General features: G+C 37.5%; 1 protein-coding gene across 3 annotated transcripts in view; it reads right to left on the bottom strand.

The window, feature by feature from the left end:
* The window catches only part of LOC124715465 (E3 ubiquitin-protein ligase Bre1), a 274,712-nt gene that overhangs the window by 120,420 nt on the left and 141,838 nt on the right, over positions 1 to 12,454 (bottom strand). For all 3 annotated transcript variants that reach the window (XM_047243098.1, XM_047243099.1, XM_047243100.1), the window contains exon 10: positions 11,070 to 11,255. In XM_047243098.1, coding sequence (XP_047099054.1) covers positions 11,070 to 11,255 — 186 coding nt within the window. The remainder of the gene's footprint in view (positions 1 to 11,069; positions 11,256 to 12,454) is intronic.

Here is a 12,454-nt window from a genome sequence, read left to right as displayed (position 1 = left end):
CAGTCCTTGTTCATACTTGGTTGCAGATTACAGGTGACACAGGCAGATTCCAGATGAAAAATGAATGATAGACCAAGAAATAAAAGCAAATAAAAATATTATGATGAAAATGACTTGGCAAAGAATTAGAAAGGAAAAAAAATTACATTTAAACCAATTAACTGAACAAAAATAATAATCAAAGTCTTGAATAGAAATAAAAAACACTCCAAAAATTCAGCTTCACCTCATTTCGTGGGAAGCTTATCTAATATAAGCCGATCTTGGTAATGATGCAAACTGTATATGTGGTGCTGAATCACATCTTGTGCGGAGTATCAAGCAGAGTTTAGTTAGTATCAAGCAGAGTTTAGTTAGTGTATGAAACGAGTGTATTTCACTAGCATCATTGTGTGTGTGTGTGTGTGTGTGTGTGTGTGTCATTTGTGATGAAATACAAAACAAACACATCAAGAAAGCATGCAGGACAAGGATCTGGAAGTGAACTGACCAATTGTTGTAGCAGTTAGGCAACAATGAACAGTTTGGGCGTAACACTGAGCACTCCAATAAAGGAAATCAGTTCCAATGTGTAAAGTGTCAATTATCAAGTTATTTGAATCAGAATGTAGTTCAAAGTTTTATTGCAAGAAGTATATGGATTGATTATTAAGCTATAAATACACGTTTCATAAATTATCAAGTTATTCACTGTTTTATTGAGAGAGTAAGATTTATTGATGTATGACTCTGTATTGCATCAGTCATCCTACATTACATGGAGGTATACTGTATCTAACAGTGAGGGTGGCATTGTTTAATGCACTGATGGGAGACAAAGAATTAACATTCATTTACAATCCAAACCCTGGTGGAGGGTAGGTGACCTGAATGCACAAGGAAGCATTACTTATGCAGTGTTACTCTCATAATCCATGTCCAAACGAGAAAGACTTTTGTTTATTTCGTTAGTTAATTACTGAGATTTATATAATCTGTTACTGTCATTATTATTCATTGATTCTTAAAACAGAAAGGTGAAAAGTTTATGTATTTATGCAACTTAAAGTATCTATTAGGTGTCCACAATGTTTTCATCTTCTCTAGCAGGAAGTTAAGTGTTAAATGTAATCGCTGATCATTAAGGCGTGGCTGACTATTTGATTTACTGGAGTTAAATAATAAACAAATATTAGAAGTGTTGAAGATTTAGTTTAGAGATGTGTAAAGCAGCCTTTAGATGGATTTTCAGCAATATAAATATAAATGTCTGTCAATTTTAAACTGAACTCAATTATGTTAACAGATAATAGAATACAAATACTACTTTTTGTTAAGCAATTGGAGGCAAAAGGTCCTTATATAATCATTTAGTTTTTTTGTTTTGTTTGGGGAGGGGGGAAAGAGGAAGAATTTGCACCGTGTAATACGGCAGAGTAATGTCCATTGGTAGACTGAATTAATGGCTTCGTTACTTTATATTTAGTTTCCCACGGAGAAACTTCTTTCTCTTTGACTATACAACTGCCTGCAGTCTACATTTCTCTCTTAACCCGATGGCACATGGATCATGCTTTCCATCGTCAATACTGAGCATGCCGAGTTCAACGTGCTGCTGAGTGCTCGGAAATGATGCTGCTTGTGCATCCGGTATGTGGGCCCGACATGGAGTACAAGATCGCAATGGGCTCCAATGGCAGTTGTGGGATGTTTCCACTTCATAAATCACACTGTTTATGAAATGGGCATGTGTAAAATTTCTACTTTAGCTCCATTATAATGTTCATTCCCTTCACCATTCATGTGCAAGTCAAGTTGTTCTGTCTATAGTATACATAAATAAGAACTTCAGTATCCATGGGCATGTTTTAAGGCAAAAAGGAAAGTATCATGCCCAGTCAATAAGGAAATTGGCTTATAAAATTTCCGTTACAAATAGTGCGATACAAATTTACATTAGTTCTCCACAGAAGATAAAAATTATTTCAGCATTCTCGTGTTTTAGCAAATCTCTAAGTTCACTCTTACTAGAAATTTAATTATAACACACTGTACCAAGAACAATGCATTTCCTTCATTGTGCTGTTGCCTTCAAATGACATACTCTCATAAAACGCGAGTAACAGCAATTCTTTTAGTACGTATGTGGTGTTTGTCATTTTTTACAACAGATCATAAATTAATGATGGGTTTTTGAGATATTCTCAATTTGCTGGTACTTGAAAATGGCATGTATACATATGAGCTTCAGCTGAATACCCGTATGGTGCCTCACAACTCTGTACTGAAGGGAGACTGTGTGCGTGCGACATAGGCGACGTTCTGCCATCTCATTGGTCAACATTCAGACACACATTCAGAATATCTGAAATGCTAGATATTGCTCTGCATGTTTGGAAAGACTCCCCAACATGCTATTCCACTTGGCACACTTAACATTTGGATGTACTGTCCGTGTGCTGATGGCTTTGCTGCTCTATCTTATAGTGTGAAAGTAACAGGGAAAGCCTGCTATTGAAGTATAAAGAACGTATATTGTGGCAATTGCAGCCTGCTTTCACAGGTAATGCCAAAACATGGTACAGAGGAACACACACGAAAGGCATATTGATATAGTGTGGGTTTCACATTAGTTGCATAAACCTATAACCCATCAAATGAATGAATGATACTGACAGTTCATGCAATCAGATGGCAATGTTGCCAGGCTTGGTTTGTGAAACCCCAAGCCTGGTCTCTACTATTTAGATGTGGTAAACACAAAAACTGTGACAGCATGTAGGTTGTATTAATTCATTTACAGTTACTACTTGTAATATACAAACTCAAAAAATTGAAAAGCTATCTACTATCCAGAATCAGATTTTCACTCTGCAGTGAAGTGTGCCCTGATATGAAACTTTGTGGCAGATTAAAACTGTGTGCCGGACCGAGACTCGAACTCGGGACCTTAACCTTTTGCGGGCAAGTGCTCTAGAGCACTTGCCCACGAAAGGCGAAGGTCCCAAATTCGAGTCTCAGTCCAACACACTGTATTAATCTGCCTGGAAGTTTCATATCTACTATCCAGTTTGCTGAAATATCAAAGTAGTTGTTTGCAGAAATGTAATTTTTTATTTGTGTCCATATCCCTTCAAGGGCATTGAAACAACAGTCATATGGAAGAAGCCAAATGATTTCATGTCTGAGCTTTTAGCAATTTCATTAATTATGTGTATTGGAAATTGTGATTTTTGTGTCATAATTTAGAGCAATTCAGCCTTCTTCAAATCTTCTCTGAGATCCATGTCTTATCTTTTGAGCTCTGACTAATGCTGTGTTTTCTTGTTGCCAAAGCAGGCGTCTCATCATGTACAACTGAATGATACTGGGCATTATATGTAACAATCACTGACAGTCTTGTCATCCTGATCCATTTCTGTAAAATACACTGCTCATATCTTCTTGACTATCACCTAGGCTGCTCTTTTTTTTAAACAAAACATTAACAGGCAATTTGGTACAAAACCATTTGATGTATCTGAATGTAAAACAGTAACTCATCCTCCTTTTTCCACAGACACTGCCACTGTCTCCTCAGGTGTTCCACCACTCAAGCCTCTAAATAATGAATGGCTAAATTAACTCAAGTTTCATCTAGCCACATTACACTTTTGAATGTCACACCCACACTACTGCACAAAACCTGGGATCTCCTGCTTACTGGGCAGTTGTGTTAACCAACATGCCACCCAGACACAATGTTTATTGCAACTGTGCAGACTATCTTGGCACATTTCTCATCCGACCCAGACTACCACCTGGCGTCACCTATCCGCAGTCCTTGTTTATGTCCTCCATGCTGGCTACTGTGGCAGTTCCACAGATAAATCCAAAATAACATAAATAAAGCATTCACGTAATTTATTTGCTTTTATGGGCAAGAAGTCCACCTTCTTCAGTGCAGATGCACAATTACCTCTGACCACCTGCAGGAATCTAAAATTAGCGAGCATGGAGGACATGGATGGGGACTGTGGATAGGTGGCACTAGGTGGGAGTGTGGGTCAGCCGAGATGTACAGTTGCAATGAACACTGTGTCCGGGTGGTGCAGTGGTTAATGCAACTGCCTAGTAAGCAGAAGATCCTGGGTTTGAATCCCGGTCCAGCACACATTTTCACTCATCGCTGCTGACTGTGTGTTAAGTCCCAATGCAGTTGACATCGACAGTCCCTGCCCTTTACTTTCCTTTCTTCCAATCCACTTTCAATTTACATAACAAGCACCTTTGTTTAAAAATTTGATTCCTTCAGGATTCAGCCTCAGGACCCCTACGTGTCAAGTGAGGATTCTACCACATAGCCACTCTGCTTGTCGAAAGACCGCCAGCTTAGTTTAGTATATTAAAAATGGTCAGAAAATTTCAAAAGTTAATTTTCTCAAGTAGTTTTGAGAGTTGCATCAAACTGCTTTGATAGAGCTATATATGAGTTACAAACTTCATGTACCATAAATACAAGAAGTTACAAAAATCAGACAGCTATGTGGTCCCCTTGTGAGAAACTTTGGCCACATGAATACTTGATTCAGACCGCAGTTTGACGACCACTGCTATAAACCACAGTACCACACAAGCAAATAAAAATATATAATGTGCAGAAGACACTGGCAGAGGCTTTTTATAAACATATCTAGGTAGCTTCCACATATACCCAACTACCATAAGGTTCACAAGCCACTAAGACAGAAGAGCAGTCAATCCATGTCACTTCAACGCACTACTTAACCTACCTATAAAGATTCTTTCAAATTTGATGCATGCAATTATCTAGATATGAGCTGGATTACTACCAATTTGCAGGGATATATGACAATATTTGTGAAAAAGTTACAGACCAACTAAGTTTGGAAATTGTGTGAAATTTAAAAATATAAAAAATGCACATAAATGAATATAATTATGGTTCCAATCAAGTCACAGCAATGAAAGTTATAAAACTGAAAAGTTAATGATTATAGTTTCACACTGATATACAATATGATAAGTTTCAAAGAATTTTCACACACAAGGTTGAGATTTGCAATGACATGGATTTCCTTGTCCATACTCATTTCTGAACAAAATATTACTCCTTAGGTTCAGAAAAAGTAGAAGTAGTTGTAGAACAAATCATAAAATATGTGGCTGTAATTTGCAATCTGTTGATTTAACCCAATCTAAATCTGACATTTGGTTAAGTGTTATGTGATTTTTAATCACGCACAGCATCAGAATTTGGAGAGGCAAGCAGCAGCCCTGTTTGACCATTGTTGTGCAACGTGATGAGGTACAGTAGGAGGGGACGCACGACCGCTCCAGTGGGTGGAAGCCAATTTCCACTGAGTGGAGAAACAGGCACCAGGAATGTTGCAGAATTTTGGTATATACTTCCGGGTCAAAACTAAAAAGTAAGATGTAGTTTGAGGGGAAAGACACCCCTTGGCAACAGTAGTATGGACTTGTCCATACAGCTGCAGTGTGGGGGAAAAGAATCAGTCCTCCTGGAAAAATACCTATTGTACAAGACAGATCGAACTTTAAATTATCGGAAGAACGGTTTCAAGTGTTTATATGTGCGGGTTACTGTTGTGACACACAAAGTAGATTAATTATGAATATTAGGAGATGTGACATGTCTGACATCACAGGCCGAGAAAATGTTACAAATTGGGGTAGCGTCCTTTTTCTGGGCAGATAATGATGGTTTTTGGTGGAGGTGAGACCCTGCAGCTGGTCCTGCTCAAACTTGGCAGTGCAGTAAGGTTAACTGTTAATTTATCTGATGTCTGCGAAGTATAACCACAGTCAGTCATGCAGGAAGTGACTGGTGCTCAAAGTTATATTTTAACTGTGGCAACAACCACACATTTAGACATGGTTAGATCTCATGAACAAACCCTACATCATGCTATTGTGTCATGTCTCACATTGGCACTTGTAAGTATGGCTACACTTGTTATCTTACTGTGTATAAGCTCAGTGCTGTGGTAAATAATCGCAGATGGCCTTGTGGTTATGACTGAGTGTGGGTATCTAATAGTCGTGGAGAATATTGTGGGGCATGGTGCTAAGTAGTATTAAAAATGTCCTGGCATTACACTTATAGTTCCGCATGGCAGCTTATTTTGGATGATTATCCCTCCGGAATCACTAGTTCGTCAAAGTTGTGTTCGGGAAACTATAGCTTTGAATTAATGGCTTCCATGAAGATTCCTTGAATTCTCATGTCAGTTGCATTTATCTTTGATTTGAAAACAACACTGATGTATAGTAACTTTAACTGGAGAACACAGGGACTCAACAATACAGTCTTTTTTTCCATCTCTCCTCGACTTTCATTTCACGTACTCACCAGAAAAATGTCATACAACCAGATAGTTGTGTAAAATTTTTTGTCATTACCCATGATTCTTGGACTACTGTCAGTCCCAAGTTGGAACTGACCCTCTAATGGTAACATCAAACATTTGGCGATCTCAAGTTTGACTACTGCATACTCAAACAAAGGCTGAAAAAAAGCAGTCAACAGCAGTCACTATTATTCTGATCAATTGGTGAATATTTCTTACATTGAACACTTTATCAGTCTGAGAGACTTTTATTGCCACCAATTAGCTTATTTCATGGATGGGGATTGTTTACTCAAACTGCATTGTATATGTGCTGTGTAGTAATATTTGGTAGTATGTTGTAAAAAAAAAATTCAAATCAAAATTATATTGTTACAATCCATTTAAAAAAGGTAACACAAGAGTACAGAAGAATTGGAGGAATGTTCAGGAGTAGACAGCAAATAAACGTCCTGATGTACTACCAGTTGGAAACATTTGCAGAAAATGTAGAAAGCAAATATGACACAACCCACCAACCCTTGCAAGTGTAGCCTCAGCTGTGCTCGATACTTCACAGAAAAATAGCATCACATCTGACATTGAATTCTTTAACTACTATCCTTCAGTATTTAGGTGAATCTCCTGCTAAGAAAAACAGAGGCTTCAGTGAGAGAAAAAGTACCACAAGTTTCGACTGTATTTACGAAGAGCGGGAGACTAAAGAAAATCAAGAAAGAATTTTTCACTTCAGACTACACAGTTGCGACAGTAAAACAGTTAGAAGCAGAACATGATATTTAGCAACACCAAATCCAAACCCAGGTAAAACAATGTGTGAGGAAACTGTTTAACCTGTATATTATTGTTACTGTCAACATGAGTCCTGTGATGCCATGAAGAAGAGACTGTCTATGAACGAAAAGAAAACAGAGTTAAGAGAACATAAGCTGAAGCAGCTAGTGTTGCACTACCTCAAGGAGTTGTATGCATATTTCAAAGACACATACCGAGCTTTAAAAATTGGATTCTCAAAATTTTGTAAATTGTGGGCAAAGCACTGTGCTCTTGCCAATGCCAGTGGAGCCCATGCTGCCTGAATGTGTGTGCCACATCAAAACATTCAGTTAATGATTGAAGATTGTAAATTTAAAAATCAACAGATGATTTCACTTAGATGTAAGCCTTGAGTTTCCAACAGCTCCTACCATAGTCATTTATTACACATCAGAAGTCACAGTTCTTTAAAAGCACTAACGAAGAACTCAAAGTAAATAAATATCATTTATTACAGAGAAGCAAATAATGAAATACACAATGTCACAAGTAGAGATATCTGACTACCTCCAACACAACTTGTGTGTGTGTGTGTGTGTGTGTGTGTGTGTGTGTGTGTGTGTGTGTGTGTGTGTAAAAAAGGGGGAGGGGGGCGTACACATGCATGCATGCCCCATGCACATGGAAGCATTCCAAAAGTAGAAAGAATTTCATGTATCTGCCCTAACATCAGGAACAACGGCATTTTTTTGCTAAATCGCATGGTAAAGGACCTTGTGATGCAAGGAAGAAAGAAAGGAGGATTAGGGATTAAAGTCCTGATGACAGCATAGTCACTAGAGACAGAGCACATACCATGATTGTGAAAGAATGAGGAGCCATCCCGGCATATGCCTAGATGATTTAAGGAAATCTTGGAAAACCTAAATCTGGATGGCTGCGTAAGGATTTAAACAATCATCCTCCTGAATATGAGTCCAGCACGCCAACTGCTCTGCCACCTCGAATGGTTGTTGTGAGATGGTTGCATGGACTGTAAAGAGATTAGCTATGCTTGCTAGCCTCAAGTGGCATCATGAAAACCATACTTCGACACCATGACAGTTGTTTCAGTAGTGGAAAGGAAATATTCCTTCATGTGTCTTGCAGTTCACATCAGCTTTTCAACATGATAAAGACACTGTCAAGCTGAAGCAACACTGCAAGAATATAAAGTAGATTCCAGATAACCTTAAGCTTCATTGTATAACACACATTATTGAAGACATATTTCACTTCGTTAGCGAGCAGGGTTGGGTGCTATGGTGAATAAAATGATATTAACAGACATACATGGATCTGTTGTCTGCACTGGTGGTTGCATACATCTAGGATCTTATGAGGTAACAAATGTAGAACAGGTCAGTCTTTTGTCCAACAAGGATTATCTGCATCATTAATGCTTCCAGCCAAATGAGACACGTATTACAGAAGATGTAACATTCTCACAAGGCTGGTTCTAGTGACACAAACTGTATGGACATACACTCTCCCAGTAATAGATACTCTTAGAAACCCATCATGTTGCATATCGATGTAGGGTCCCATCCTTAGTTTTTCAATGATATAACTTTCATTGCTGTATCTGGATTAGAAACAGTATTACACTCCTGTACGTTGAGACAGAAGTGCAAATTTCACATGGTTTCCAAACTTAGCTAGCCTGGAACTTCCTTCATAACTGTCTTCATCTCTCACATGGATCACTGGATGCACCAAATTTAACAGAAATCGCGGACCCCCAGGGGTCCGCAAGATGCTATTAGAACAAAAAATATATTAACTATATTTCGTATGATAACAGATTTTTTTTTGTTTTGGCTGCTTCCTGCATGAGCAGAGCTTTAGCAAACACTAACTTCTGCGTCTAGTGTCTTCCTAGAGCCAACTGACACTAGCACACTCTAGTGCAAATCTGTATGCCATTAGACTGCGCGCACTGCCTCTTTGCAGCTGACAACTCACAGTCACTTTCCACAGAAACTCGCATTTTAGATGACAATCAGCCATTGTTAATTTATTGCCAGTGCTTTCATAGACCGTGCTCTTTACATATTCAATATTCTGTATTAAAACAACAGTGTTTATGAAACATTGTTTTTCGCACAAGCTACAGTTTGCGTAGTTAAAAATGGACCGCTGATTAAAATGTGGCTCGTTAAAACGACACTCTTAATTTAGCTTTTTTTAGGTACTTGATACAGTGATATTACTAGGTACCAATCATGCTCAATAAGGGGGTCCTCGAGAAAATTTTGTTGGGAACCCCTGGTCTAGAGTACAACAATCTGCAATGCTTGTTTATCTCTTACCTTCACTCAAGGGCTAAAAATGATGAAGAAGAGGTACAGGAGTTCTGTAGTAATACTGTAAATTCCTAATATTCCATACAAACAGCACTGTTGAAACCTGTCACTGTTGTTAGTGTAACAGCAAAGTGTATTTGGAACTGACAATGCCAGTTCATGCAGTTCTCATCACACCAGAGTCCTCACGGAAGTCTCTTAAATCTCTTAATTGTAAGCAGATTTGTGTCCTTTCCAACCAGAACATGAATCACATTGCACGGATTCTCATTTGACATGAATGAGAATCTTGTCAGTGAACAACTTCCTTAGAGAAATATTTGGCAGTCCTAAAATTACAGTGACAGTTTCAACCTACACTACCGGTTGGGCAAAAAACTATACAATGTTTATTTAGCATATTCCCCATGCCCATACAGATCAGTATTGCCTGTGTGTTCTTTCCATCTAGTAGGTAAGTCATTTCACTGTCTTTCTTCACTAAGGAGCTCTGTTGTTGGTTATCACTGTGCAATCAGCGAACTGAAAAAGTTAAGAAACAGGAAATCGCTCATCCCTCCCTTGTTATAATGTACACTCAGTAACTGGTTGACACTATCAAAAACCTTAATATCCAGCACCAATGATCTCCGGATGAGTAAGACGGTACATATTCATCTTAGTGACTATAGTAACAGGCAAAATGTGGACCGTGTAGAATCCTTGCACACTTCAATAGCATTCACGTCTTGATCCAGTTGTTGTTGTTGTTAAAGGGAAACACTGTAAGTATGTCACACTTTTGCTTTTCTTAGACATGTAAAATTGGAGATCACAAATCTTTACACTTCATGTTAATGTATGAGAGCATCTCATTCTCAGAATATACCTTCCCTGATTATTTCCTGTGGTACTAATTGATGACACAATATACAACTGAAGACCACATAGAATAGCATTAAAATATAATTTGTTTTCACCACAAATCAAATTCTTTTGGAATTTTAATTTGTTCACTAATTCTGTCAGTCTGCATTATTTTGCAATATTCAACAATTAATAGATTTCAGACTCCTGGCTAGATCTTCAATTTATTCCCAAAATATTGAGCACTTTGTTAGATCATATAACTGTGTAGTCTTCCACTGCTAGAGGCAGTTGACATAAAAGAAGGGTCTAAACCCAGAACAAGACCACTACAAACATGGCCAAAATGTTGGTTTCTCCAGTATAGTTTTTTAATATAGTGACGTGGTATCATACTCAGAAAACTTTGTTAGATCAGATTGTTCTTTCTTTATTCCATGTGTTTATTACACAACTTTACCTGCTTAAACTTTTTGTTTTGTTTTGTTTTTGTTTTATGTATTTTCCATAAAATTATTCAAGACTCACTCTCCTGGTAAGAAGATCCACATTCCATAAGCGAATGCACACACTTCGTCCAACACGAACAACATAAAATTCCCTACTTTTATAAACATAGTACTGTATCAGTTCACAAGCAATAATACATCATTCATTTCTAAAAAGGAACAATTAACTATTTGTCAATACAATACAAAATTCACTCCTCAAATTTCAGAGCAATGTACAAATTAACAGCTGGGACACTTAATTACATTATGTATTAACATACCTCTGGTTCTTCTTCTGCTCCCTCTTTCCCTGTCGTAATTCCTGGCTCTTCCTTGATCTGCACAGCATTCTGTATGCAGCCCGTATCCTCTTCCTTACAAGATGACTCCAGGATGGAACCTTCCTTCATTTCCTGTGATGCTTGTTGCCCCAACTTCACAGTAAGATCCTCAACTTCCTTTTTCAGCTGTAAAATAAGAATAAAGAATGCATTTGCAATGCATATTTTGTCAGGTGCCACAAACGTAACACACCAGAAAGATCACTGCTCCTCTAAGTCAGTCAACTGCCGTTGCATAAATCTTCTGTGGAAATTCAGCAAATGTCATGAGCTCCCAGTATCACAAAAGATAATAATTATGGTCACTTTTGTTGCCAAACAATAGGTATTCTGTCAAACGTTGCTAAAAAATTTAAAAATACTATCCACACCTTCCCTTTACATATAACCATGAGGTGTTAATTTTCTTACATACACTTGACAGAGAGAATTTCAAACTTCCGAAACCCAGAATACACAGGGTTAAAAATGTACAAGGCAATAAAAGGTAGTACTACATTTAACATGGAACTTGGCTCACTGAAAAGATTGTTCTTCACTTTTTTGGTGGAAAACTGCTATTATTGTAATCATTGGAGACATTTTCACAGTTTGGACAAGGGAATTACGTGTTTTATTTTTGTGTACTAAAAACTATAATAACTATGTGCATTGCTGTACCTCAGAAATGTATACAAAATATTGTCAACTTTTATAATTCTCCCAAAAATGTTCTTCTCATAAAAACTGACATGTCTTCTATACATCAAATCAAATGATATGAAAATTTTATGTAAGGAGATGAATAAATCACATTTCATATCACATATTTCACATATGTAGATGTAGCTGACACTCTACCAAACTATTTTAACTAGATATTTTACAGTGTATTACATGAAAATAGTTACAAAACTGTACCACTAACAACAATCCCAGCACTAATGCATTTCCATCATGTATGAAAACACATTTTTCTTTTCTTCCTTTTTCAGTTTGTAGCACATGGCACTTCAGTTTGTTGCACAACAGCACTTGATGCCACCTACTTGCAAAATAATTCATAAATATCATGCTACACATATTTTGCATAGTTTATTGACTATTTGCCACAAGTTACAAATTTCTGACTGAAGTGACATTTAGTACCTTTAACGCTTTTTGCTGCTACAAACAAGCTCTTTGCACTCCATGCTGATGCTGCTTTTGTTATGGCTGTACTGCTCACAAAATGCTGGTGCCTGAGCCGAGGGAAGGCATACTGGCTGATGTGAAATAAATACCATCTGATTTTTAAGAAAACTATTATGTGAAAAAATCTGCTTTTTCCACATCTCACAACCTGA

Source organism: Schistocerca piceifrons, chromosome 1 (genome assembly GCF_021461385.2).
Source record: "Schistocerca piceifrons isolate TAMUIC-IGC-003096 chromosome 1, iqSchPice1.1, whole genome shotgun sequence".
Classification (NCBI taxonomy): domain Eukaryota; kingdom Metazoa; phylum Arthropoda; class Insecta; order Orthoptera; family Acrididae; genus Schistocerca; species Schistocerca piceifrons.
The sequence above is the reverse complement of the archived record's forward strand: the minus strand, read 5'-3'. Positions and strand labels throughout refer to the sequence as shown.